Here is a 26,217-nt window from a genome sequence, read left to right on the forward strand (position 1 = left end):
CCCTCCCTCAGCGTTTGAAACTATTTTTCCTTCCTCCTTGGGATGCTGGTTGCAGAAATGCTGGGAGCTCTGTGGGAGCTGTACCCCAGATTTTCCTGAGGAATCCGAATTTTCCGCCTTCTGTGCTAAAAAACCCAGAGCTGGGTGTCGGGAATGTCAGCAGTGGCTTGGGATGGGCTCAGATCCCTGGGAAATCCATGGATATTTCAGCTGCTGAGCCGAATCCTTGGGGAAAACATTGGGAAATGGCATTGACCCATTCCTTAAGGATCCAGACTGCCGAAATCTTCCCAGTGATCGTCTCAAAATCCCTTTTTTTGGCTAATTTCTGCCCTGGAATAACACCTGGATTCATTGATGTGCCCAGACCTTCTCTGGGTGGGTTCCACCAGGGATCATTCCCTCTCTCCTCTCATCCTGAAATATCCCGGATCCCTGCTTTTGACACTTTTGGTCCCCCAAAACCATGGAGAGAATCCAGTTTTGGCTCTCAGTTTTCACGGGAATTGTATTATCTTCAACAAAAAAAATCCCAAAATTGGTGCTCGAAGCTCGGGAATGCACGCAGGAATTCTGGAGAATCCTCCAGTCCCTCGAGCTAGGATTTTTATTTTAACTCCTTTTGGTGAGGTTTAATCCTTGAAAAAAATGGGAATTCCCCAATTCCCATGGTCCCTCCCTCAGCATTTGAACCCGCTTTTTTCTTCTTCATCTCAGATTCCCTCCAAATTAAAAACGGAAAAAAATGGAGACGTGATGTTTTCGTTAATTTGCTTTATTTTTTTTTCCTCTTCGTTCTGACTCTTCCAGGAGTTTCTTTATAGAAATACTCTTTATAGAAAGGATAATTTGGAATAATTTGGGATTTTATGCGAGGAGTAGGAATTGCATCCTGACAGATCCATCAGGGAAGGATCCTTGCAGGATCCCACCCAGACCCCATCTCTAATTTTCCACACAAATGCAGTTTTAGGGGATAATTCGAGGATTTTTGGCCATTTCAGGAAGCTGGAAGCGGGGCTGTTCTCCACCTCCACTCCTCCTGGGATTGGATCAGTTCCTTCCTGCTTTTCCCCCTCTACCACCAGGATTCCCCACTTCCCTCCCCCCAAAAAAAACACCCCAAAAACCTGGATTTCACCCCAAATTCATGCTGGGAGTTTCCCAATGGGAATCAGGTCCGAAAATTCCCTTGCCCAGCCTGGAGCTGGAATTTTTTCCAAATCCCAAATATCGCCGTGTGTTATTTGAGGGTTTTTTTAATTTTTTTGGAATTAAGGGGTGTGGGGCAGGAAAATCTCAGTGGGGCTCATTCCCACTCTGGCATCTGTCATGGACTGGGAATTCTTGGAGCTTCCAGTATTTTTTCTGAACTTTAGGGAATTTTTGGGTGGGAGCAGGATGAATCAAGTCTGAAAATTGCCTTGCCCAGCCTGGAGCTGGAAATTTCCCCAAATCTCAAATATCACCGTGTGTTATTTGAGGGTTTTTTTAACTTTTTTGGAATTAAAGGGTGTGGGGCAGGAAAGTCTCAATGAGGCTCATTCCCAGTCTGGCATCTGCGATGGACTGGGAATTCTTGGAGCTTCCGGCGGTTTTCCTGAACTTTAGGGAATTTTTGGGTGGGAGCAGGATGAATCAGGTCTGAAAATTCCCTTGCCCAGCCTGGAGCTGGAATTTTTTCCAAATCCCAAATATCACCGTGGGTTATTTGAGGTTTTTTTTTTAATTCTTTGGAATTAAAGGGTGTGGGGCAGGAAAATCTCAGTGGGCCTCATTCCCACTCTGGCATCTGTCATGGACTGGGAATTCTTGGAGCTTCCAGTATTTTTTCTGAACTTTAGGGAATTTTTGGGTGGGAGCGGGATGAGTCAGGTCCGAAAATTCCCTTGCCCAGCCTGGAGCTGGAAATTTCCCCAGATATCACCGTGTGTTATTTGAGGGTTTTTTTAAATTTTTTTGTGATTAAGGGGTGTGGGGCAGGAAAATCTCAATGAGGCTCATTCCCACTCTGGCATCTGCAGTGAACTGGGAATTCTTGGAGCATCCGGCGGTTTTCCTGAACCTTAGGGAATTTTTGGGTGGGAGCGGGATGAATCAAGTCTGAAAATTCCCTTGCCCAGCCTGGAGCTGGAAATTTCCCCAAATATCGCTGTGTGTTATTTGAGTTTTTTTTAATTTTTTGGGATTAAGGGGTGTGGGGCAGGAAAATCTCAGTGGGGCTCATTCCCAGTCTGGTATCTGTGATGGACTGGGAATTCTTGGAGCATCCGGCGGTTTTCCTGAACTTTAGGGAATTTTTGGGTGGGAGCAGGGTGAATCAGGTCCAAAAATTCCCTTGCCCAACCTGGAGCTGGAAATTTCCCCAAATCCCAAATATCACCGTGTGTTATTTGAGTTTTTTTTTTTATTTTTTGTGATTAAGGGGTGTGGGGCAGGAAAATAGTGGGCCTCATTCCCACTCTGGCATCTGGGATGGACTGGGAATTCTTGGAGCATCTGGCATTTTCCTGAACCTTAGGGAATTTTCGGGAGTTAGCGGGATGTTCCAGAGGCGAATCTGAAAAAACACCCCACAACCAACGCGGCGTAAAATAAACAAAAGCCGTTTTCCCTTTGATTTTGGGTGATTTCCATCCCCCAATCCATCCCGAACGCAAGAACTGGGACGGAGGAAGCCGTAAGGACAAACCTTTGCGCGCCTGGCTGACGGCGCCGGGAACGGCATTTTATCCCGGTGTGGCGGTTTTAGGCAGATTTTGGGAGAAACTTTCTTATGGGGATTCTTTTTCTAACCGGTTCGGGGGGAAAAAAAGATTTCCTCAGAGAGAAGTGGAAAAAACCTGTTTATTAAAAAACCTGTTTATTAAAAAACCTGTTTATTAAAAAACCTGTTTATTAAAAAACCTGTTTATTAAAAAACCTGTTTATTAAACAGGCGAAGCGCTCTCAGCACAATACTTGATGATAAGAGCTTACGGAGGGATAACAAATTAAAGAAAGTCTCTTTGAGGGTCGTTACTGTGCTCTGCTGCTCCGTAAAGGAGATGTGCAGCGCTGCTCTTGGTGGGGTCTTGTGGAGGCCTCCGGTGCTTCTTCAGGTCTTTAGTCCGGAGAGGTTGGAACAGTTCCGAGGAGAGGGCGAAAAAAAGCAAAAAGGAAGGAAAAAAAGGACAAAAAAAGAAAAAAAAGGCAAAAAGCTTTAGTTATTTTACAGCGTCTAACTCCGCTAGCGCTAAATTAACAGCCAGGGGAAATAAAACCAACAGAGCTTCTTTCCTCTCGCCGTGTTTTAGCTCCCCTCGCTTTAAGGTCACTCGGATGAGCGGAGTTTTCCTCGGGGGGGAAAAAACCCAACGGCGCTCGCTGGCGGTTCTCCCCGCAGGCTCGTCCCCGTGTCCCCGCCGGGCTCTCCATGCGAGCCGAGCCGCGATGGCCGCGCTCCCGAGCGCCGGGATGGAGCGCAGGGCGTCGGAACCGCGATCGGAGTCGCGATGCGCGGCCTCGGACGATGAAATCGCCACCAGCGACAGCGGCGACAGCTGCGACAGCGGCGGCTCCGGCAGCGCCGGGCGTGAGCCGGGGCAGGGATGGGAGCGGGGGGTTTTTTTTAAAAAAATTATTTATTTGGGTTTTTTATTGTGTTTTTTTGGGGGGATTTCTTCCGGATTTTTAAGGGGTTTCAAGGGTTTAGGTCGCGGTGGGTTTGGTTTGGGGGGTTTTATGGAGGGGGGTGCGGTGGGGTTGGTTGGAATTGTGGGGGGTTTGTAGCGGGTTTTGGAGATTTTTTTGGGGGGTGGGGTTTGTAAAATAGGAGGTTTGGGTCTGGCGGTTTGAAAATTTGGGTTTGGGGTTTTTTTTGTTGTTGTTTTGGCGGATTTTTGGGGTTTTTTCCCGTTTTTTGGCGGGTTTTTAGGGTTTGGGGGGACGTCAAATTTTAAACGCTTTTTAAAAATTCTCGGTATTTTTAATTTGAGAATTTAAAAAAAAAATACACCTCAAATTCTAAACACTATTTTGATTCTCAATATTTTAAATTTGAGAATCAAAAAAATTATGATTTTTAAAAAAAATTTTGGGGTAATTCAGAAGAATTTTTTTACTCTTTGGGGTATTGGGGGAATTTCTGGGATATTTTTTAAATCTTGGGGAATTGCCGCCTTCATGGGGAATTACCTGGGGAGTTTTTGTGGCCCAAACTTCGAATTCTGCCAAATTTTGACGCAACCTGGGGAGGAACTTTGGCCGAACCGCGGAATCTCTGAGATTTCCGGGCGAGTTTTAAATCAGCCAGAGCCAGGAGGGGGAACTCGGAACGCATCAAACGGGGGGGGAAATCACCGCGAACCGACGCCAAATTTTTAAATTCGGGGATGGAAACGCGGGGTGAAAACGCCGAGGCGGCGCGGTTTGGGGGCGGTTTTGGGGGCGGTTTTGGGGGCGGTTTTGGGGCGGTTTTGGGGCGGTTTTAGGGCAGTTTTGGGGCGGTTTTGGGGCTGGTTCGCGCCTGACCCGCGCTGTGCCCGCAGCCCCGTCCATCCTGCGGCGCTCCCGGGCGCGCCGCGGCGGCAAGCGCGTGCGCTTCGCCCAGGTCACCGTCTACTACTTCGCCCGGCGCCAGGGCTTCACCTGCGTGCCCAGCGCCGGCGGCAGCTCCCTGGGCATGGCCCCGCGGCACCACCGCGCCCGCAGGTACAGCCTCAGCCAGTTCGCTCACCTGCGCCAGGCCAGCCACCGGCAGCACCTGCGGCAGCACCTGCGCAGGGAGAAGCTGCGCGCCAGGAGGAGGGAGGTGAGGGGGGGAGCTGGGGAGGGATTTGGGGGGGATGCAGGGTGGGGGGGGATTACCTGGGGGAGGATTTGGGGGGAGGTGGGTGGTGGGGCTGGGAGAAGGGAATCCAGGTGGGGAATATTTGGGGGAGGATTTGGGGGAGCCAGGTGGGGAATTACCTGGGGGAGGATTTGGGGGGAGATGGGTGTTGGGGCTGGGAGAAGGGAATCCAGGTAGGGGGTACCTGGAGGGGAAATTGGGGGAGCCAGGTGGGGAATTACCTGGAGGAGCCAGGTGTTGGGGCTACAAGGGGGGAATCCAGGTGGGAAATACCTGGAGGGGAGTTTGGGGCAGCCAGGTGGGGAATTACCTGGGGGGGGAATTTGGGGGGAGATAAGTATTGAAGCTGGGAGGGGGGAATCCAGGTAGGGAATTACCTGGGGGAGGATTTGGGGGAGCCAGGTATTGGGGCTGGGAGAGGGGAATCCAGGTGGGGAATTACCTGGGGGAGGATTTGGGGGAGCCAGGTGGGGAAATACCTGGGGGAGCCAGGTGGGGAATACCTGTGTGAGCCAGGTATTGGGGCTGGGAGGGGGGAATCCAGGTGGGGAGTACCTGGGGGAGGATTTGGAGGACCCAGATGGGGAATACCTGGAGGAGCAAGGTATTGGGGCTAGAAGGGGGGAATCCAGGTGGGAAAGACCTGGAGGGGTAGCAGTAGGGATACCTGGAGGGGAATTTGGGGGTCCCAGGTGGGGAATACCTGGAGGGGAATTTGGGGGTCCCAGGTGGGGAATACCTGGAGGGGAATTTGGGGGTCCCAGGTGGGGAATACCTGGAGGGGAATTTGGGGGAGCCAGGTCTTGGGGCTGGGTAAGGGGAATCCAGGTGGGGGGAGTACCTGGGGGAGGGTTTGGGAGAATCCAGGTGGGAATTACCTGGAGGGGAATTTGGGAGAATCCAGGTGGGAATTACCTGGAGGGGAATTTGGGAGAATCCAGGTGGGAATTAGCTGGAGGGGTAGCAGTAGGGATACCTGGAGGGGAATTTGGGGGTCCCAGGTGGGGAATACCTGGAGAGGAATTTGGGGGTCCCAGGTGGGAATTACCTGGAGGGGAATTTGGGGGGTCCCAGGTGGGAATTACCTGGAGGGGAATTTGGGAGTCCCAGGTGGGAATTACCTGGAGGGGAATTTGGGGGTCCAGGTGGGGAATACCTGAGGGAGGATTTGGAGGAGCCAGGTATTAGGGCTGGGAGGGTGGAATCCAGGTGGGAAATACCTGCATGGGTTTGGTGGTGGGCAGGTGGGAAAGCCCCTTGTGCGCGTGGGGAGGATCTGTGGCAGGGAAGCGAAAAACACCCTGGTGAGGTTGCGAGCGGGGCAAACCGCGGCGACTCCAGGTGGGAAACGCTTCGGGGGGGGATTTTAGGAAGCACAAGTTAAAAACCCACACGGGACACACCTGGGGGGGGAGGGACGAGGAGCGGGCGGAGCGAAGGCCAGGTGCGAAGGTCACCTCCCCGCGTCCCCAGCTGACCCAGAACGGGACGGTGCCGTCGGCCGAGGCGGCCGGGCTCACCTTGGCCGACGTGTCCGACGACGACCTGGACGTGGGGCAGGTGGAGGTGGGCGATTACTTCTACCTGCAGCCGCTGCCCACCAAGCGGCGGCGGGCGCTGCTGCGCGCCTCGGGCGTGCGCAGGATCGACGCCGAGGAGCGGCAGGAGCTGCGGGCGCTGCGCCTGTCCCGCGAGCAGTGCGGCTGCCTGTGCCGCCTCACCTGCGAGCCGCGCACCTGCGCCTGCAGCCAGGCCGGCATCCAGTGCCAGGTGAGCGCTTGGGGAGTGCAGAGAGCCAGGGGAGGGCATTGGAGGGCCGGGTGAGCCGGGGAAAGGAGGGGACGGGCGCGACTCGAGGGCTGCCGGGCGTTGGCGCCGCGTCCTCGCTCCTTGAGGGAGCGGGGAGCGCCGGGTGAGGCAGCTGGGATTTGTTGTGCGACGGGCGCTGGAATGTTCTTGTTCCTTCAAGGAGCAGGAGCGCTCCGGGTGTGTTTTGGGCACGCCTGGAATGGACAAACGCCTCTCCCCGCCCCAGAGCCAAATTCCTGCCGTCCGGGTGGGGTCTGGGCTCGCTCCAGGGTGGGATTCTGTCACCGAGACGCACAAAGCAGCCACACGCAGACGAGAGGTTTCGCAGAGCAGAGGTTTCTCCGTCCACCTCAAAGCTGAGACAGGGCGGAGAGAGAGAGAGCCTCTTTGTTTTATTTCTTACTTTTTATACATTCGTGGGTCTAGCAGAAGATTGGCTTCTGGGGTTTTTCACCCCTCAGCCAAGTGGCTAAACCAACTGTCAGTTACAATTGTTTTCAGGTTAGAAATATGCAAACAAAAGACAGAGAATGAAAAACAAAGGATTTGTTTACGTTACATCTGTGGGAAAAGGTAGAAAACTGCTCTTAATATTGTACAATAACAAAAAAGATCTGACTCCATTTAAGAAAATCAAAAGGCTCAGAAAAACCAGGGTGACAGGATTCAGGCTCTGGGGCGGGGGGATCCTGCAGGATCCACATCTCTTCCCAGTGGGGATCACCTGGCTGGGATGAAGCCTCCTGCCGACGTTGGGGGTGGGATTCGCGCTCGGGCCGGGGTCCCACAGCCGCCCCCTGTGCCCCAGGTGGATCGCACGTCCTTCCCGTGCGGCTGCTCGCGGGACGGCTGCGGCAACGCGGCCGGGCGCATCGAGTTCAACCCACTGCGCGTCCGCACCCACTTCCTGCACACCCTGATGAAGCTGGAGCTGGAGAACCGGCGGCAGGAGGAGGAGGAGGAGGAGGAGGAAGGAGCGGCCGCACCGCCCGGCCCCACCTGGCCGCCCACGCAGCCCCCCGAGACTCAGGACTTCCAGGAGTACCTGGCGGAGAACGAGCGGGCGGTGCTGCACCTGCAGACGGCCGAGGAGCTGGAGAGGCTGAAGGCTGAGGAAGACTCTGCAAGCGGCTCCGGGGGAGAGGGGGGCGGGCTCTGCGTCCTGGGGGAGCACCTGGATGACAGCTGGCAGGTGAAACCTCCGCCGTGCCCCGGCCTGGCCTCCACCATCCTCATCCCAGCGCAGTTCCCGCTGGAATCTTCCGTCCTGTGCTACCCCCCGGGGCAGCCGGCCCAGGTGGGCACCCAGCCTTACCTGGCCGAAGCACCTGGGCTCTACAGGGGTGGGCACGTGGAGCATCCGGCCTCCAGCCCCCCCGGGAAGGAGCTGGGGGTCCCACCTGTCCCTGCTGCTGTGAGCAAGGGAGCGGCACCCCAAAATCCGCCGGAGCACCTGGAGCACCCCCACCTGCCCGTATGAGCGGCCTCAGGCCCCCTGGCTCCGTTATTTATTCCGTGGATTGATTATTTAATTGGTGGGGGCTTCTCTGCACAGAGGATTTACCTGGGCCAGGGGTCCTTGGCTCGCCTGAGCTGGATCCCATGGCAGCTCTGTCCCCCTGGCTGCCTCCACTTTCCTCGTTTTTAAGGGAAAAAGCCTTTTTTCCCCTAATTCCTCTTTGTTTGATGAATGTTTCACCTGGGCCAGGTGAGGCTCCCACTCGCCTGCAGCTGGGATGGATTGGGAAACACCTGGAACTGGCACAGGACACCCAAGACTGGATCACCAAACTCACCTGGGAAGTTTTTGGGGAGTTGAACCAACTTCACCTCCTGGTTGGCTCCGCCATCACCCGGCATCGATCAGCTGTACCTGTCGGAACCTTCTGGAATGTTCGTTGGCTTGCTGGGAGCAGCTGTGGAGGGGCTGGATTTGGGAACGCGGGGCTGCAGGAGTGTCCCTGCCCCTACCTGTGATCCCATTGCCGGTGGGCTCTGCGCATCCACGTGGTCCTGCAGGTGTGGCAGGTGTCCCTGCTCACCTGGCTCTGCCCTACCTGATCCCTGAGCTGGCTCCTTGCTCATCCCAGGTGAGCTCCATCCATCCAGGTGAGCCCCACCTGGCTGTGCTTCCCAAAGAATCCCCCAGCGCTCGGGATCCATCCCACGATCCGAGCCCTGCGGGTGTCCAGCTCCCGGCGTCCCGTGGATGTGCCGTTCCCAACTTCCCGGAGCACCTGGAATTCCCTGCGCTGCTCCTCAGGTGCTTCCTGCTCACCGGTGCTCCGGGCATCGAACTGGTCAGACTGGGATGGATTCAGGTTCTCCAGGTGTGCATTCTCCAGACTCACCTGGGCCTTCCTTGGACTGGGATTCATGGAAAGCCCACCTGTGCTCCGGACCTTCCTGAGGCTCTGGGATCTGTCTTGGGGTGAAACTTCTCATTTCTGGGACTTTGCCCCTCTTTTTTTTTGGCTCCAGCCAGGTGAGATCAACCTGGGCCAGGAGAAATTCCAGCCTGGGAGGAGGCAGGGGAGTGAAGGAAAATCAGGATGTGGGGTGGGGCTGCCTGTTCTCCAGCCCTGGCTGGGTCTGTGCCCTCGGGATCTGCTCACCTGGACGCTCTTGGAAATCTGGGATCTGCTCACCTGCTTGGGTCTGTGCCCCGAATCCTGCGTTCTGCTCACCTGGACCCTGCAGACTGTGGGATCTGCTCACCTGGACCCTGCAGATTGTGGGATCTGCTCACCTGGACCCTGCAGACTGCGTTCTGCTCACCTGGACCCTGCAGACTGTGGGATCTGCTCACCTGGACCCTGCAGACTGCGTTCTGCTCACCTGGACCCTGCAGACTGCGTTCTGCTCACCTGGACCCTGCAGACTGTGGGATCTGCTCACCTGGACCCTGCAGACTGTGGGATCTGCTCACCTGGACCCTGCAGACTGTGGGATCTGCTCACCTGGACCCTGCAGACTGTGGGATCTGCTCACCTGGACCCTGCAGACTGTGGGATCTGCTCACCTGGACCCTACAGACTGTGGGATCTGCTCACCTGGACCCTACAGACTGTGGGATCTGCTCACCTGGACCCTACAGATTGTGGGATCTGCTCACCTGGACCCTGCAGACTGTGGGATCTGCTCACCTGGACCCTGCAGACTGGGATCTGCTCACCTGGCCCGGTCTGTGCCTTCAGGACCTGCTCACCTGGATGCTCCCAGACCCCGGGATCGCAGGGACCCCGATCCCCCCAAATCCCTTTAATTTTCCTGATTTTTTGATTTCACTTTGGCTTTTCCAGCAGTTTTCCCACACTGAGGTCTGACTTGCCCCCCCCCCCCCAAATTTTGGGGGTTGAGGGTCCCCTGGTGTTCATGGGGGGTCACCTGCCCCCCGTGGGGGGTTAAAAAGGGGCTTCAGGAGGGTTTAAAAGGGGTTTAGGGGGGCTCAGAGTGGGGTTTTTAGGGGGTTTTGGGAACATCAGGGTTTTTTTTGGGGGGGGGTTCAGAGGGGTTTTTATAGGGTTTAGGGGTCCAGGAGGGGTTGAGGGTTTAAGGGGGCTCAGAGGGGTTTTTTAGGGGGTTCAGGGAGGTTCAGAGTGGGGTTTTTAGGAGTTATGGGGGCGTTGAGGGGTTTTTGGGGGTTGAAGGAGGTTTTTAGGGGTTCAGGAGGGCTTGAGGGGGTTCAGAGAGGTTTTTTTAGGGGGTTCAGGGAGGTTCAAAGCGGGGTTTTTGGGGCATGGAGGGGTTTTTTTTAGGTTGAAAGGGGTTCAGAGGGGTTTGTATGGGTTTTAGGGGGCTCAGAGAAATGAAGGGGGGCTGAAAGGGGTTGGGTTGGATCTGAAGGCGTTTGTAAAGAGAGTTAAAGGGGTTTTTAGGGGATCAAGGGGGCTCAGAGGGGTTTAAGGGGGTTTGAGAGGAATTCAGGGGGGCTCAGCGGGGTTTAAGGCTGTCAGGGATTTTTGGGGGGAGGCTTAAGGGCTTTAGAGGGGTTCAGAGGAGTTTAAAGGGGCTCAGGTGGCGTTTAAGGTGGTTTGAAGGGCTTTTTCTGGGGCTCAGAAAGGGGTTTTAGGTGAGTTCAGAAGATCTGAGGGCGTTTAAAAAAGGGGTTCAGGGGCCTGAAATGGGTTCGAGGTTTAGGGGCGTTCAAAGGAGGGGAGTAAGGGATTCCAAAAGGGGTTAAAAAGGGATTTCAGAGGGATTTGGGGGTTCAGAGGGTGTTTTTTGGGGCTTCAGGGAGGGATTTAACGGTGTTCAGAGCGTTTTTAGGGCTTCAGAAGAGATTTCAAGGCAGAGTGGGAGGGGTTTGAGGGGATTCAGAGGGGTTTTTTGGTGTTTAAGAGGGTCCAAAAGGGGTTTAAAAAAGATTTTAAAGGCACTTAAGGGATGTTAAAGAGGTTCAGGGGGGTTTCAGGGGGTCTGGAGTGGCTCAGAAGGGGATTTTCCGGGGCTCTGAAAGGAGCTGACCCCAAACCCCCCCCAGGCTCCGCGGCAGCCGGGATTCTCCCGGCGGCGGTGCCCAAATCCCACGGAAACGGCCCCAAATCGGGATTTCTGCCCCTCCCGTGGGCTGGGGGAGGTGACCCCCAAATCCTGCCCTGCGCCCCCGAGCTGGTGCTTCCCAAAGCGCAGAATTCCCGGATTTATCCCGCTGGGATCGGCGTGATCCGCGTGGGATCCGGCCTTTTCATCTCCGCTGGATTTCATGGATCTGGCCCCTCGCTGGTGCTACTGCCTCCCCCGGACCCCAAAATCCCTGGGGGATCCCCAAATTTTCCCCCCAAGAGCCCCCAAAGCGGCTTCAGAACTTTTAATGTAATTTTGATTTCCTTCTTTATTTTTTTAATTCCCTTTTTTTTTTCTATTTCTTTTTTATTCCTTTCATTTTTTTATTTCGTTCTTCTTTTAAATTTGTTTTAAATTTCGTTTTTATTTCCTTTCTTTATTTTTATTCCTTTTTTATTTCTTTATTTAATTTTTACTCGCACTTCTTTTTTAATCCCTTTTATTTCCTTTTCAGCTTCCTTTTTCCTCTCCTTTTTTTCTGTTCCATTTTTAATTTCGTTTTCCAGTTTTTAATTTCTGCTTTGATTCCACATTTAACGCCCCCCGAGTGAATCCAAAGCTTCTCCCCACTGTTATTAATTTTTCCCGCTTTTCCGCAGTTTCCCAGGACGACGCTGTATTTAAAGAGAATATTTAAGTGGAAAAATAAAAAAGTGGTTAAACTTGACGGGGAGCTGTGGCTGAAATAGGGCAGTATTCTTCAAATTTGGGTTAAAACCACTGAAATTTGGGTTAAATTCATGAAATTTGGGTGAAGTCCGCTGCGTTTGGGTTAAATTCGCGAAATTTGGGGTAAAATCCCAACCTTCTCCTTGGATTCCTTCAGACCCCGGGATCGGACTCGGTCCAGGACGGGTTTGGGATCATCTGGGAACTCCCTGGACCCGGCTGGGCCCCATCCCATGGATCCCACAGATCCCACTCCATCCCATTATCCCGTTATCCCATTATCCCGTTATCCCGTTATCCCATTATCCCGTTATCCCATTATCCCATGGATCCCACTCCATCCCATTATCCCATCATCCCATGGATCCCACTCCATCTCATTATCCCATCATCTCATGGATCCCACTCCATCCCATTATCCTGATATCCCATTATCCCATCCCATCGCCCCATGGATCCCACTCCATCCCATTATCCCGTTATCCTGTTATCCCATTATCCCATGGATCCCACTCCATCCTGTTATCCCATCCCATAGATCACACTCCATCCCATTATCCCCTTATCCTGTTATCCCGTCCCATGGGTCCTGTTACCCCATTATCCCATCCCAGTTCACATCCCATCCCATTATCCCATGATCCCATCCCATGGATCCCGTTATTATCCTATGGATCCCGTTATTATCCCATCCCGTTATCCCATGATCCCATCCCATGGATCCTGTTATTATCCTATGGATCCCATTATTATCCCATCCCGTTATTATCCTATGGATCCCATTATTATCCCATCCCGTTATCCCATGATCCCATCCCACGGATCCCGTTATTATCCCATCCCTATTCCCATCCCGTTATCCCATGGATCCCGTTAGAATCCCATCCCATTGTGCCATGGATCCCATTATTCCATCCCGTTATTCCATCCCATGGATCCCATTATTATCCCATGGATCCCATCATTATCCCATCCCTATTCCCATCCCATTATCCCACGGATCCCATCATTATCCCATCCCTATTCCTATCCCATTATCCCATGGATCCCATCATTATCCCATCCCTATTCCCATCCCATTATCCCATGGATCCCATCATTATCCCACCGATCCCGTCATTATCCCATCCCCATTCCCATCCCGGCCATGATGGCCGCGGCAGCAGCGTCCCCGTTACCATGCCAACCTCCCGCCCCGTGCTCTCGCGAGACTTGCGCGGGGCGAGAGGGGCGTGGCCAGCGCCGCGCGCTCCGCCCCTTCCCCTGCCCGGCTCCTCCCGGCGTGCCCCGCGCGGCCCCGCCCCTTCCGCCATGCTGCTCCGGCTCCCGCCGGGCGCTCCCGGCGTGCCCCGCGCGGCCCCGCCCCTTCCGCCATGCTGCTCCGGCTCCCGCCGGGCGCTCCCGGCGTGCCCCGCGCGGCCCCGCCCCTTCCGCCATGCTGCTCCCGGTCCCGCCGGGCGCTCCCGGCGTGCCCCGCGCGGCCCCGCCCCTTCCGCCATGCTGCTCCGGGTCCCGCCGGGCGCTCCCGCCGCCCTCAAGGTGCTCGCGGCCGCCGGCGCCGCCCCCGCGCCCGTGCGGCCGCACCTGGGCGACCCCGCAGGTGAGACCGCCACCCTCACACCCCCCCTCCGGGCCGCGCACCCGGCCCCGCCGCTGCCCCGACCCGGGCCCGGCACCCCGCGCCGGCCTCAGCCCGTGCCTCCCCACAGAAGGGCCGGAGCTGGAGCTGGACAGCGGCACCGTGCTCTTCTCTGCCAACGCCATCTGCCAGTGAGTACGGGCGGCCTGCGGGACCGCCTGCGCCCAGCGCTGCCACGAGCCATCCCCTAAAACCTGCCCTCAGAACCCTTGGAGCCCGCAGAGCCCCTCAGTGTCCCTTCAGAGCCCCCTCAGAGCCCGCAGAGCCCCTCAGTGTCCCCTCAGAGCCCGCAGAGCCCTCAGAGCCCCCTCAAAGCCCGCAATGCCCTCAGAGCTCCCAGAGCCCTCAGAGCCCACAGAGCCCCTCCAGCACCCCCCTATCCCCCTTAACCCCCCCTCCATAACCCAAGCCCCTCCATCTCCCCTTAACCCCCCTTAACCCAAACCCCCCGACTCCCCTAACCCCCCCCCCCCCGCAGGTATTTTTACCTGTGCCGCGGGGAGGAGCCCACCGACCTCACCACGCAGTGGCTGGAATGGGAGGCCACCGAGCTGCAGGTGAGTGACCCCCTGCTGCCCCCGGGGCGCTCCGTGCTCCCCTCGTGTCCTGGTGTGACCCCGGGGCGCTCCGTGCTGTCCCCGTGTCCCGGTGTGAACCCCGGTGCCCCCTCATGTCCCGGTGTGCCCCCGGTGTGACCCCGCTGTGTCCTGGTGTGACCCCCAGTGCCCCCCTTGTGACCCCCCTCATGTCCCAGTGTGACCCAGGGGTGCTCCGTGCTGTCCCCGTGTCCTGGTGTGATGCCTGGTGCCCCCCATGTGACCCCGCTGTGTCCCGGTGTGACCCCAGTGTGCTCCATGCCCCCCGTGTGACCCCCTCATGTCCCGGTGTGACCCCCATGGGCCCCCTCATGTCCCGGTGTGACCCCGCTGTGTCCCGGTGTGACCCCCGGTGCCCCCCGTGGGACCCCCCCGTGTCCCGGTGTCACCCTGGGGTGCTCTGTGCTGTCCCTGTGTCCCGGTGTGCTCTGTGCCCCCCGTGTGACCCCGCTGTGTCCTGGTGTGCCCCCCGTGTGCCCCCTCATGTCCCGGTGTGCCCCCCGTGTGACCCCCCCGTGTCCTGGTGTGACCCCGCTGTGTCCTGGTGTGACCCCCGGTGCCCCCCTTGTGACCCCCCTCATGTCCCAGTGTGACCCAGGGGTGCTCCGTGCTGTCCCCATGTCCTGGTGTGACCCCCCGGTGCCCCTGCCGTGTCCCGGTGTGACCCCGCTGTGTCCCGGTGTGCCCCCTCATGTCCCGGTGTGCCCCCGGTGTGCCCCCTCATGTCCTGGTGTGACCCCCCCGTGTCCCGGTGTGCCCCCGGTGTGACCCCCCTGTGTCCCGGTGTGCCCCCCGGTGCCCCCCATGTGACCCCGCTGTGTCCCGGTGTGCCCCCCGGTGTGACCCCTCATGTCTCGGTGTGACCCCGCTGTGTCCCGGTGTGCCCCCGGTGTGCCCCCGGTGTGACCCCTCATGTCTCGGTGTAACCCCTCATGTCCCAGTGTGCCCCCCCGTGTCCCTGTGTGCCCCCCGTGTGCCCCCTCGTGTCCCGGTGTGACCCCCGGTGTGCCCCCCCGTGTCCCGGTGTGCCCCCCATGTGACCCCGCTGTGTCCCGGTGTGCCCCCTGTGTGCCCCCTCATGTCCCGTTGTGCCCCCCCATGTCCCGGTGCCCCCCCGTGTGACCCCGCTGTGTCCCTGTGTGCCCCTGGTGTGACCCCGCTGTGTCCCGGTGCCCCCCGTGTGACCCCGCTGTGTCCCCAGCCCGCGGTTGTCGCCGCCCTGTACCTGCGGCTGGTGCAGGGCCGGGCGGGGCCCGACGCCCTGGGGCTCCTGCAGCACCTCTTGGCTCACCTGGAGCAGCACCTGGCCCGCAGCGGCACCGCGCACCTGGCGGGGGTGAGTGGGGGGCTCTGGGCGGGGCGAGGGGGGCTGAGCTGGCTGTTACCTGCCCGACAGGTGTGTCCCCACGGCGGGGGCTGGCCCCGGGGTGGGAAACGGCGCCCAGTGGCTCCCAGTTCACCCGGTGCCGGTCCTGGCGTCACCTGGCACCGCCGCCCGGCGCCCTCCCCGGTCTGTGCCAGTTTGGCTCCGTTTCTCCGACGTGGTGCCCCCAGCACGCGCTCCCAGTGCTCCCAGTTTGTCCCAGTTCCCCCCCCATGGCGCTCCCAGTGCCCCCAGCACGCGCTCCCAGTCCCTCCCAGTGCTCCCAGTTGGTCCCAGTTTGTCTCTATTCCACCTACATGGTGCCCCCAGTGCCCCCAGCACACACTCCCAGTCCCTCCCAGAGCTCCCAGTTTGTCTCTGTTTCCCCCATGGTGCTCCCAGTGCCCCCAGCACACGCTCCCAGTTTGTCCCAGTGTCCCCAGTTTGTCTCTGTTCCCCCCATAGTGCCCCCAATGCCCCAGCACACGCTCCCAGTCCCTCCCAGTGCTCACAGTTTGTCCCAGTTCCCCGCCATGGTGCCCCCAATGCCCCAGCACACACTCCCAGTCCTTCCCAGCTCTCCCAGTTTGTCCCAGTGCCCCCAGCACACACTCCCAGTGCTCCCAGTTTGTGTCTATTCCACCCATGGCACTCCCAGTGCCCCCAGCACACGCTCCCAGTTTGTCCCAGTGCCCCCAGCGCACACTCCCAGTCCCTTCCAGTGCTCCCAGTTTGTCTCTGTTCCCCCCATGGCGCTCCCAGTACCCCCAGCACACGCTCCCAGTTTGTCCCAGTGTCCCCAGTTTGTCTCTGTTCCCCCCATAGTGCCCCCAATGCCCCAGCACACACTCCCAGTCCCTCCCAGTGCTCCCAGTTTGTTCCAGTGCTCCCAGTTTGTCCCAGTTCCCCGCCATGGTGCCCCCAATGCCCCAGCACACACTCCCAGTCCTTCCAAGCGCTTACAGTTTGTCCCAGTGCTCCCAGTTTGTCCCAGTTCCCCCCATGGCGCTCCCAGTGCTCCCAGTTTGTCTCTATTCCACCCATGGCACTCCCAATGCCCCAGCACACGCTCCCAATCCCTCCCAGTGCTCCCAGTTTGTCCCAGTTCCCCGCCATGGTGCCCCCAATGCCCCCAGCACACGCTCCCAGTTTGTCCCAGTGCCCCCAGCACACGCTCCCAGTCCCTCCCAGCGCTCTCAGTTTGTCCCAGTTCCCCCCCATGGCACTCCCAGTGCTCCCAGCACACGCTCCCAGTCCCTCCCAGTGCTCCCAGTTTGTCCCAGTTCCCCGCCATGGTGTCCCCAATGCCCCAGCACATGCTCCCAGTTTGTCCCAGTTCCCCCCATGATGCTCCCAGTGCCTCCAGCACATGCTCCCAGTTTGTCCCAGTGCCCCCAGCACACGCTCCCAGTTTGTCTCAGTGCCCCCAGCACACGCTCCCAGTCCCTCCCAGTTTGTCCCAGTTCCCCGCCATGGTGCCCCCAATGCCCCAGCACACACTCCCAGTCCTTCCCAGCGCTCCCAGTTTGTCCCAGTGCCCCCAGCACACGCTCCCAGTTTGTCCCAGTGCCCCCAGCACACGCTCCCAGTTTGTCCCAGTGCCCCCAGCACACGCTCCCAGTCCCTCCCAGTTTGTCCCAGTGCCCCCAGCACACGCTCCCAGTTTGTCCCAGTGCCCCCAGCACACGCTCCCAGTTTGTCCCAGTGCCCCCAGCACACGCTCCCAGTCCCTCCCAGTCTGCCCCAGTTCCCCCAGTCCGTACCCGTCTCCCCAGGACGCCGTCTCCGTGGCTGACGTGGTGGTGTGGGGCAGCCTCTTCCCGGTGCTCCAGGACGACACCAGTCTGCCCAGTAAGCCGGGGGCACTGGGAGGGCACAGGGGGGGGCGTGGGCCGTGCGGAGCTGACCCCGGCCCGTCGCCGCAGGTGAGCTGCAGGTGCTGCGCTCCTGGTTCCGCGCCATGTCGCTGTGGGAGCCGTGCCGCGACGCGGCCGCGCTGCTGCCGGAGGCGCCGCGGGAGCTGCGGGCTCACCTGGCGCGGCGCCCCCCGCCCCTGCCGACGCCCCAGGTGCGAGGGGGGGGTCCCGGCGGGGAGGGGGCGGCTCGCGGGCGGGCGCGGCTCGCCGCTCACCTGGATCCCCGCAGGACGAGGAGGGCCCCGAGCGGGCGCCCAGCGACGCCGACGTGGCGGCCGCCGTGGAGATGTGGGCGCGGGGCCCCGCGGCGCTGCCGCCGCCCCGGCAGCCGCGCGCACCTGTGTGAGTGCCCAGGTGACGGCCGAGGGGAGCTGGGGGTGGGGGGGGGACGCGGCTCTGAGCGCCCCCCTCCCCGCCCCGCCCCGCCAGGTTACCTGTGGAGGGCGAGAGGAACGTGCTGATCACCAGCGCGCTGCCCTACGTCAACAACGTCCCGCACCTGGGCAACATCATCGGCTGCGTCCTCAGCGCCGACACCTTCGCCAGGTGAGGCCGCGGGGAGCCGCCGCGGGGCTGGGCTGTGTGCAGCTGCACAGGTGTTACAGGTGTGCACGGAGGGGCTGGGCTGTGTGCAGCTGCACAGGTGTTCCAGGTGTGCAGGGAGGGGCTGGGCTGTGTGCAGCTGCACAGGTGTTCCAGGTGTGCGGGGAGGGGTTCTGTGTGTGCACACAGGTGTTCCAGGTGTGCAGGGAGGGGTTCTGTGTGTGCACACAGGTGTTCCAGGTGTGCAGGGAGGGGCTGGGCTGTGTGCAGCTGCACAGGTGTTACAGGTGTGCATGGAGGGGTTCTGTGTGTGCACACAGGTGTTCCAGGTGTGCAGGGAGGGGCTGGGCTGTGTGCACAGGTGTTCCAGGTGTGCAGGAAGGGGCTGGGCTGTGTGCACAGGTGTTCCAGGTGTGCACAGAGGGGCTGGGCTGTGTGCACAGGTGTGCAGGGAGGGGCTGGGCTGTGTGCAGCTGCACAGGTGTTCCAGGTGTGCAGGGAGGGGTTCTGTGTGTGCACAGGTGTTCCAGGTGTGCAGGGAGGGGCTGGGCTGTGTGCACAGGTGTTCCAGGTGTGCAGGGAGGGGCTGGGCTGTGTGCACAGGTGTTCCAGGTGTGCATGGAGGGGCTGGGCTGTGTGCACAGGTGTGCACGGAGGGGCTGGGCTGTGTGCACAGGTGTTCCACGTGTGCAGGGAGGGGCTGGGCTGTGTGCACAGGTGTTCCAGGTGTGCAGGGAGGGGCTGGGCTGTGTGCACAGGTGTTCCAGGTGTGCACGGAGGGGCTGGGCTGTGCGCACAGGTGTTCCAGGTGTGCACGGAGGGGCTGGGCTGTGTGCAGCTGCACAGGTGTTCCAGGTGTGCCAGCCCAGGCGTGCCAGGTGTGCCGGCCCAGGTATGGCAGCCCAGGCCTGCCAGATGTCCCCAGCCCAGGTGTGCCAGGTGTGCCCAGCCCAGGTGTGCCGGCCCAGGCGTGGCAGCCCAGGTGTGCCCAGCCCAGGTGTGCCCAGCCCAGCCGTGCCGGCCCAGGCATGGCAGCCCAGGTGTGCCCGCAGGTACTGCCGCCTGCGGAACTGGAACACGCTGTTCGTGTGCGGCACGGACGAGTACGGCACGGCCACGGAGACGCGGGCGCTGGAGGAGGGGCTGAGCCCGCAGCAGCTCTGCGACCGCTACCACGCCCTGCACGCCGACATCTACACCTGGTTCCGCATCTCCTTCGACCACTTCGGCCGCACCACCACGCCCCAGCAGACCAGGTGAGAGCCGGGGGACAGGTGAGAGCCTGGGGCAGACCAGGTGAGAGCCTGGGGACAGGTGAGAGCCTGGGGGACAGGTGAGAGCCTGGGGCACAGGTGAGAGCATGAGGGGACAGGTGAGAGCCGGGGGGGACAGGTGAGAGCCGGGGGGACAGGTGAGAGCCTGGGGGACAGGTGAGAGCCTGGGGCACAGGTGAGAGCCGGGGGGGACAGGTGAGAGCCGGGGGGGACAGGTGAGAGCCGGGGGGGACAGGTGAGAGCCGGGGGGGACAGGTGAGAGCCGGGGGGGACAGGTGAGAGCCGGGGGGGACAGGTGAGAGCCGGGGGGGACAGGTGAGAGCCTGGGGGGACAGGTGAGAGCCGGGGGGACAGGTGAGAGCCTGAGGGGACAGGTGAGAGCCGGGGGGGACAGGTGAGAGCCTGGGGGGACAGGTGAGAGCCGGGGGGGACAGGTGAGAGCCTGGGGACAGGTGAGTGCTTGGGGGGACAGGTGATCCCCACAGACCCAGGTGATCCCTGCATGCCCAGGTGATCCCTACAGACCCAGGTGATCCCCTCAGCCCCAGGTGACCCCCTCAGCCCCAGGTGATCCCCTTACACCCAGGTGATCCCCTCAGCCCCAGGTGACCCCCTCAGCCCCAGGTGAGCCCCACCTGTGCCGGGCACTACCTGTGGCTGACCCGGCCTCCCCTCCCCGCCCAGGATCGCCCAGGACATCTTCCAGCGCCTGCTGGCCCGGGGTTTCCTGCTGCAGGACACGCTGGAGCAGCTCAGGTGCGAGAGCTGCGGGCGCTACCTGGCCGACCGCTTCGTGGAGGGCACCTGTCCCTTCTGCGCCTACGCCGAGGCCCGCGGGGACCAGTGCGACAGGTGCGGCAAGCTCATCAACGCCGTGGAGCTCAAGGTAGGCCGGCGGCCCCCAGCTCCACCTTTGGGGACCCCCCCCTTGCGTCCCCTCACCTTCCTGCACCTGCCTGACTCGCCCCGGGCCCTCCGCTCCCACCTTTGGGAGCGCCCCCGGCCTCACCTGCGCCCGTTCTCCCGCAGGACCCGCGGTGCAAGGTGTGCCGCGGCACCCCGACGGTGACGCCCACGCAGCACCTGTTCCTGGACCTGCCCAAGGTGAGCCGCGCCCCTGGCGGGGCGGGGACGGGCACCCCCGGGCGCCTCAGGTGTCTCACCCGCGTGGCCCCCCGCAGCTGGAGGGGCGGCTGGAGGCGTGGCTGGAGCGCACCTGGGCCGCGGGCGACTGGACGGCCAACGCGCGGCACATCACGCGCACCTGGCTGCGCGACGGGCTCAAGCCGCGCTGCATCACCCGGGACCTCACCTGGGGCACCCCGGTGCCCCTGGACGGCTTCCGGGACAAGGTGGGGACCCCCACGCCCCCTGCCCCGGCCCCCAGGTGCGCCGAGCCCCAGGGGCCCTGCTGGGCTCGCCCGCTCAGGTGCGGCCCTCCCCAGGTGTTCTACGTGTGGTTCGACGCTCCCATCGGGTACCTGTCCATCACGGCCGACTACACCGAGCACTGGGAGCGCTGGTGGAAGAACCCGCAGCAGGTGCGAGTGGCCAGGTGACGCCGGGGACGGGGCGGGGCGCTCGGCTGACGCCTTCACCTGTCCTCTTACCTGCCAGGTGGAGCTCTACAACTTCATGGCCAAGGACAACGTGCCCTTCCACAGCGTGGTGTTCCCCTGCTCGCTGCTGGGCGCCGACGACAACTACACCCTGGTGAACCACCTCATCGCCACAGGTACGGGCCAGGTGTGGGCAGCGCCGGCTGGGAGGGGTCCCAGGTGTGGGGAGTCCTCACATGTTGGAGATCCCCAGGTGTGAGGGGTCCCAGGTGTTGGGAGGGTTCCCCAGGTGTCAGGGACCCTGGATGTGGAGATGCCCAGATGTGAAGGGTTCCAGGTGTTGGGGATCCCCAGGTGTGAGGGGTCCCAGGTGTGAGGATCTCCAGGTGTTGGGGATCCTCAGGTATGAGGGTTCTCCGGGTGTTGGGGATCCTCAGGTGTGAGGGTTCTCCAGGTGTTGGGGATCCCCGAGTGTGGAGATGTCCAGGTGTGAAGGGTTCCAGGTGTTGGGGATCCCCAGGTCTTGGGGGTCCCCAGGTGTTGGGGATCCCCAGGTGTTGGGGATCCCCAGGTGTGACAGATCCCAGGTGTTGGGGATCTCCAGGTGTGGAGATCCCCAGGTGTGACAGGTCCCAGGTGTTGGGGATCCCCAGGTGTTGGGGGTCCCCAGGTGTTGGGGGTCCCCGTGCTCCCCCTGCTCTGCCTGGGGCCGTTACCTGCCCGGGAGGGGGCAGCTCCCCACGGTGGGCGCTCACCTGTCCCCAGAGTACCTGAACTACGAGGACGGGAAGTTCTCCAAGAGCCGGGGCGTGGGCGTGTTCGGGGACATGGCCAAGGACACCGGGATCCCCGCCGACGTCTGGCGCTTCTACCTGCTGTACCTGCGGCCCGAGGGCCAGGACAGCGCCTTCTCCTGGGCCGACCTGCTGCTCAAGAACAACTCCGAGCTGCTCAACAACCTGGGCAACTTCATCAACAGGTGCAGGGCTGCTCGGGAGGAGGGCTGCTCCACGGCTGTGCCCACACCTGTCGTGTGTACACAGGCTGTGCTCACACCTGTCCTGGGCTGTGCTCACACCTGTTCTGTGTACCCAGGTGCTGCTCACACCTGTCCCCGGGCTGTGCTCACACCTGTCCCATGTCCCCAGGCTGTGCCCACACCTGTCCCCGGGCTGTGCTCACATCTGTCCCCAGGCTGTGCTCACACCTGTTCTGTGTACCCAGGCTGTGCTCACACCTGTCCCTGGGCTGTGCTTACACCTGTGCTCAGGTGCTGCTCACACCTGTGCCGTGTCCCCGGGCTGTGCCCACACCTGTGCCGTGTACCTAGGTGTTGCTCACACCTGTGCCCAGGCTGTGCTCACACCTGTGCCATGTCCCCGGGCTGTGCCCACACCTGTGCCCAGGCTGTGCTCACACCTGTCCCATGTCCCCGGGCTGTGCCCACACCTGTGCCCGGGCTGTGCTCACACCTGTCCCCAGGCTGTGCCCACACCTGTGCCCGGGCTGTGCTCACACCTGTCCCCAGGCTGTGCCCACACCTGTCCCCAGGCTGTGCTCACACCTGTGCCATGTCCCCAGGCTGTGCTCACACCTGTGCCCAGGCTGTGCCCACAACTGTGCCCAGGTGCTGCTCACACCTGTCCCCGGGCTGTGCCCACACCTGTCCCCGGGCTGTGCCCACACCTGTCCCCGGGCTGTGCCCACACCTGTCCCCGGGCTGTACCCACACCTGTGCCGTGTCCCCGGGCTGTGCCCGCACCTGTCCCCGGGCTGTGCCCACACCTGTCCCCGGGCTGTGCCCACACCTGTCCCCGGGCTGTGCCCACACCTGTGCCATGTCCCCGGGCTGTGCCCACACCTGTGCCATGTCCCCGGGCTGTGCCCACACCTGTGCCCAGGTGCTGCTCACACCTGTGCCGTGTCCCCAGGGCCGGCATGTTCGTGTGTAAGTTCTTCGGGGGCGTGGTGCCCGCCATGGCGCTCACGCCCGAGGACCAGCGGCTCCTGGCCAGGGTCACCTTGGAGGTGCGCCAGTACCACCAGCTGATGGAGAAAGTCCGGTGGGTCCGGGGGGGTCCTGGGGGGGTCCCAGCCCCCGGGGGGGCGGGAGGAGCCGGCCCCGCAGGTGCTCAGAGCCCACCTGTGCCCCCTCAGCATCCGCGACGCGCTCAGGTGCGTGCTCAGCATCTCCCGCCACGGCAACCAGTACATCCAGGTGAACGAGCCCTGGAAGCGCATCAAGGGCGACGAGAGGGACAGGTGGGGACAGGGGGGCACAAAGGGGGGACAGGTGGGGACAGGGGGGCACAAAGGGGGGACAGGTGGGGACAGGGGGGCACAAAGGGGGGACAGGGGGGGACACAGGGAGGGGACAGGGAGGGGATGGGGGGCACAGGGAGCGGATTGGGGGCACAGGAGGGGGACATGGGGGGGACAGGTGGGGATGGGGAGCACAGGTGTGGATTGGGGGCATGGGGGGGGACTGGGGGCACAGGGCAGGTGGGGATTGGGGGCACAGGTGGATTGGGGGCATGGGGGGGGACAGGTGGGGATTGGGGACACAGGTGGATTGGGGGCATGGGGGGGGACGGGTGGGGATTAGGGGCACAGCCATGATCTGAGGGGTGCAGGGCGATTTGGGGGTGCCGTGGAGGGGTCCCCACCCTCGGGTCCTGGCACTGCTGGGGGACACTGAGGGGTCCCTGTGCCCAGGGGGCACTGACCGGGGTGGGGGGCACGGGGGGTCACGAGGGGCACCGAGGTGTTGTCCGCCCGGGCAGTGGCAGAGGGACACGGGGGTCACCCGTGGGTGTCACGGGCGTGTCCCCGCCGCAGGCAGCGCGCAGGGACGGTGACGGGCGTCGCGGTGAACGTGGCGGCCGCCCTGGGCGCGCTGCTGCAGCCCTTCGTGCCCGGGGTCAGCGCCGCCATCCAGGCCCAGCTCCGCATCCCCCCCGAGCGCTGCGGCCTCGGGCCCGGCCTCACCTGCACCCTGCCCGCCGGGCACCGCGTGGGCACGGTACGGCCCCGGGGACCCGGGGAGCTGCCCCCCGCGCTGGGGGCACCGCCGCCGCGGGCTCGGCCCGCAGCTGTGACCCCTCTGCTTGCCAGGTGAGCCCCCTGTTCCAGAAGCTGGAGCCCGAGCAGGTGGAGGCCCTGCGCCAGCGCTTTGGGGGAGGGCAGGTGAGTGGGGCTCAGGTGAGTGGGACTCAGGTGAGTGGGGGCTCAGGTGAGTGGGGCTCAGAGGAGTGGGGGCTCAGGTGCCCCCCCCCCACAGCTTCCCCACCTTGGGCACCTGCAGCCCCCCCTCCTCTCTGTCCCTCCCCATGCCCAGCCCAGGAGTGTTGCTGCAGAGCCCCAGGTAACTCCTGGTGCTGCCCCAGGTGAGCTGCACCTGTCCACAGCAGGAGTGAGGGGGGTTTATCCCCGTCTCTTCCTCTTACAGGCCAAACAGCCCCCGCCAGCCTCAGCCCCCCCTCCAGCCCCCACCGCTGCTGCAGCTCCAGGTGACCCCAAACTGATCCAGGAGCTGACGGAGCAGGTGGCCAAGCAGGTGAGGGGGGACAGGCCCTGGGACACGGGCGCCATCGTGCCTTTAAAGCCCCCACAAACCCTCATCATCACACCCTCAAATCCTTCCTCCCACCTGTCCAGGGCACCCTGGTGAGGCAGCTGAAGGCTGCCCAGGTGGAGAAGGCCCAGGTGGACGCCCAGGTGGCCAAACTGCTGGAGCTGAAGCAGCAGCTGGCGCTGGCCGAGGGCCGGAGCCCCGAGGTCCCCAAGGGCAAGCGGAAGAAGTAGCCCCAGTAACCGGACTGGGAACAGTGGAGGAGTGGCCCCAGTGCCCCCAGTAACCAAACTGGGCCGTGCTGGTTGTGGTTAGATGTGTGTAATAAACGACAGGAGCTGTACAGCAGAGTCCATCTCTCCGTAGGGCTGCCCCCTCCCAGTCCGTGGGGCAGCAGAGTCCTTGTCCCCAGTTGTGGGGCAGCGCTGACGCCTTCCCGCGGCTCAGCCGCACGATGCGGTGGCTCCGTGTCCCTGCACCGGGCGCAGGTTGACGATGCGGTCGATGAGCGCGGCGCGGGTGCGCTGCACCTCGGCGCTGAGCCGCTGGATCTCCGCTCGGAGCCGCTCGTTCTGCGCCGTCAGCTCCCGCACCCGCTGCTCCCCATCCCGCTCCCGCGGAGCTCCGGGGCCGCCGCGCCGCTTCCTCCGCGCCCCCCGCGCCTCCTCCTCTTCCTCCTCCTCCTCGGCGGGGCCCGCCCGGGCCGGGCCGCTCCCGCCGGCGGCCGCGCCCGGGGGTTCCGCCGGAGCCGCTCCCTCCGGCCCCAGCAGCTCCAGCAGCTCCTCGGCCAGAGCCAGGTCCAGCCCGCAGCTCCCCGGGCCCGGTTCCACCTGCGGAGAGATCGCGAACCAGGAGCGGTGACGGAGCGGTGACCGCGCCCCCCGCCCCGCGGCGCTGCCGGCCCCGCGCTCACCTGCTCATCCGCCCAGGTGGGGGCGGTTCCGGGGGGCTCCGCCGCCAGCACCTCCTGCAGGTCCTGGTACCACCCCTCCAGCTCCCAGCCGGGGGGGCCGCCCGGCCCCCACAGCCCTTCGGCCGCCATCGTCACCTCGGGCCCGGCGCGGGCTGCGGGGGGGAAGAACGGGAGGGAGCGACCGGAGCCGGGACCGCCGGGACCGGGCCGGCCCCGGGACACAAAGGTGTGCGCCTATGGCGGGGAACGCCCCCTTACCTGCTCTCAGGTGTGGTGGTCGGCAAGGACGCACTTTCTCCTGAATGCCTGGGGAAGGAGGAGGGGGGCTCTTAGGATCGGTGACCCCCGAGCGAGGGGCGGTTCGCCGGTGGTCGAGGCTCCCGTCCCGCCCCCGGGGTCACCGTCCCGCGACGGCGGCTGCGGGCGCTCCGCTTCCCCTCCCGGGACCGAGCGGAAACCCTGAACCAGCGCCCCCGGGGCCGCCCCCCGGCTCGCCCCGCACCTTTCCGGGTGGTCCCGGCTCCCCCCGGCCCCGCTCCGGTCGCTGTCCCCGGTTCATCCTCGTCCGCATCGTCCCGCGCTGCGCGCTGCCCCCCCCGCGCCGCGCCGCTTTAAGAGCGGCCTGACGCAACGCTCGCGCGGATGACAGCCAATGGGCGCTCGAGGGCCGTGATTGGCAGGGAAGCGCCAACCAATGGGAGCGCGCCGGGGGCGGGACGAGCGGCACCGCCCATCTCGCGGGAGGGTCACGCGGGGATGATGCAATGGCGGGAAATGGACCACGCCCCCCAGCGGAGCACGGGGCGAGGGGCGGGACTGGGTGGGAATGGGCGGGGACTGAGGGGAGCGGGCGGGGACTGAGGGGAGTGGGCGGGGCCTCGGTGCCGCAAGGCCTCGTTCCCCCCGGGATTTACGGGCGGGGGTCTCAGCCCCCCCTCAAGGGCTGCTCCCATTGTAAGAGGGAGGCG

At 62.2% G+C, this 26,217-nt stretch overlaps 3 protein-coding genes across 4 annotated transcripts; 2 read left to right on the top strand and 1 right to left on the bottom strand.

Moving 5' to 3' along the window:
• Window positions 1-4,373: 4,373 nt before the first annotated feature.
• On the top strand, window positions 4,374-8,120 carry CSRNP2 (cysteine and serine rich nuclear protein 2). Its single transcript, XM_058424370.1, has 4 exons — window positions 4,374-4,419; window positions 4,530-4,792; window positions 6,305-6,601; window positions 7,449-8,120. Exons 1-4 carry the CDS (start codon window positions 4,374-4,376, stop codon window positions 8,118-8,120), a joined length of 1,278 nt encoding a protein of 425 aa, XP_058280353.1.
• A 5,252-nt stretch (window positions 8,121-13,372) lies between these two features.
• On the top strand, window positions 13,373-24,679 carry MARS1 (methionyl-tRNA synthetase 1). 2 transcript variants are annotated; one of them, XM_058424371.1, is made up of 21 exons: window positions 13,373-13,475; window positions 13,585-13,645; window positions 13,993-14,071; window positions 15,312-15,446; window positions 17,249-17,324; window positions 17,399-17,541; window positions 17,619-17,731; window positions 17,819-17,935; window positions 18,985-19,188; window positions 19,891-20,092; window positions 20,236-20,310; window positions 20,388-20,558; window positions 20,652-20,747; window positions 20,824-20,941; window positions 21,531-21,744; window positions 22,697-22,828; window positions 22,923-23,027; window positions 23,604-23,787; window positions 23,880-23,951; window positions 24,214-24,321; window positions 24,423-24,679. In XM_058424371.1, the coding sequence occupies exons 1-21, from the start codon at window positions 13,373-13,375 to the stop codon at window positions 24,567-24,569; spliced, it is 2,655 nt and encodes an 884-aa protein (XP_058280354.1). In that variant the 3' UTR covers window positions 24,570-24,679. The 2 variants fall into 2 exon arrangements, with proteins under 2 accessions (XP_058280354.1, XP_058280355.1); XM_058424372.1 differs by having other exon boundaries at window positions 13,588-13,645.
• DDIT3 (DNA damage inducible transcript 3) lies at window positions 24,647-25,824 on the bottom strand. The gene is made up of 4 exons (XM_040053926.2): window positions 25,752-25,824; window positions 25,508-25,555; window positions 25,250-25,401; window positions 24,647-25,166 (listed from the first exon to the last, which is right to left on the bottom strand). The coding sequence occupies exons 3-4, from the start codon at window positions 25,376-25,378 to the stop codon at window positions 24,780-24,782; spliced, it is 516 nt and encodes a 171-aa protein (XP_039909860.1). The 5' UTR covers window positions 25,379-25,401; window positions 25,508-25,555; window positions 25,752-25,824; the 3' UTR covers window positions 24,647-24,779.
• Window positions 25,825-26,217: the final 393 nt, after the last annotated feature.

The sequence above is a fragment of the Hirundo rustica genome, unplaced genomic scaffold (genome assembly GCF_015227805.2).
Source record: "Hirundo rustica isolate bHirRus1 unplaced genomic scaffold, bHirRus1.pri.v3 scaffold_254_arrow_ctg1, whole genome shotgun sequence".
NCBI lineage: Eukaryota > Metazoa > Chordata > Aves > Passeriformes > Hirundinidae > Hirundo > Hirundo rustica.

Bases quoted from the DNA above. Each gene is read 5' to 3' on its own strand.
- MARS1 (XM_058424371.1), top strand. From the start codon at position 13,373: ATGCTGCTCCGGGTCCCGCCGGGCGCTCCCGCCGCCCTCAAGGTGCTC. The intron at 15,447-17,248 runs GTGAGTGGGGGG...CCGTCTCCCCAG, and splicing joins GCACCGCGCACCTGGCGGGG to GACGCCGTCTCCGTGGCTGA. The intron at 24,322-24,422 runs GTGAGGGGGGAC...CCACCTGTCCAG, and splicing joins CGGAGCAGGTGGCCAAGCAG to GGCACCCTGGTGAGGCAGCT.
- DDIT3 (XM_040053926.2), bottom strand. From the start codon at position 25,378: ATGGCGGCCGAAGGGCTGTGGGGGCCGGGCGGCCCCCCCGGCTGGGAG. The intron at 25,167-25,249 runs GTGAGCGCGGGG...ATCTCTCCGCAG, and splicing joins CCACCTGGGCGGATGAGCAG to GTGGAACCGGGCCCGGGGAG.
- CSRNP2 (XM_058424370.1), top strand. From the start codon at position 4,374: ATGGAAACGCGGGGTGAAAACGCCGAGGCGGCGCGGTTTGGGGGCG. The intron at 4,420-4,529 runs GTTTTGGGGGCG...CTGTGCCCGCAG, and splicing joins GGCGGCGCGGTTTGGGGGCG to CCCCGTCCATCCTGCGGCGC. The intron at 4,793-6,304 runs GTGAGGGGGGGA...CCGCGTCCCCAG, and splicing joins TGCGCGCCAGGAGGAGGGAG to CTGACCCAGAACGGGACGGT.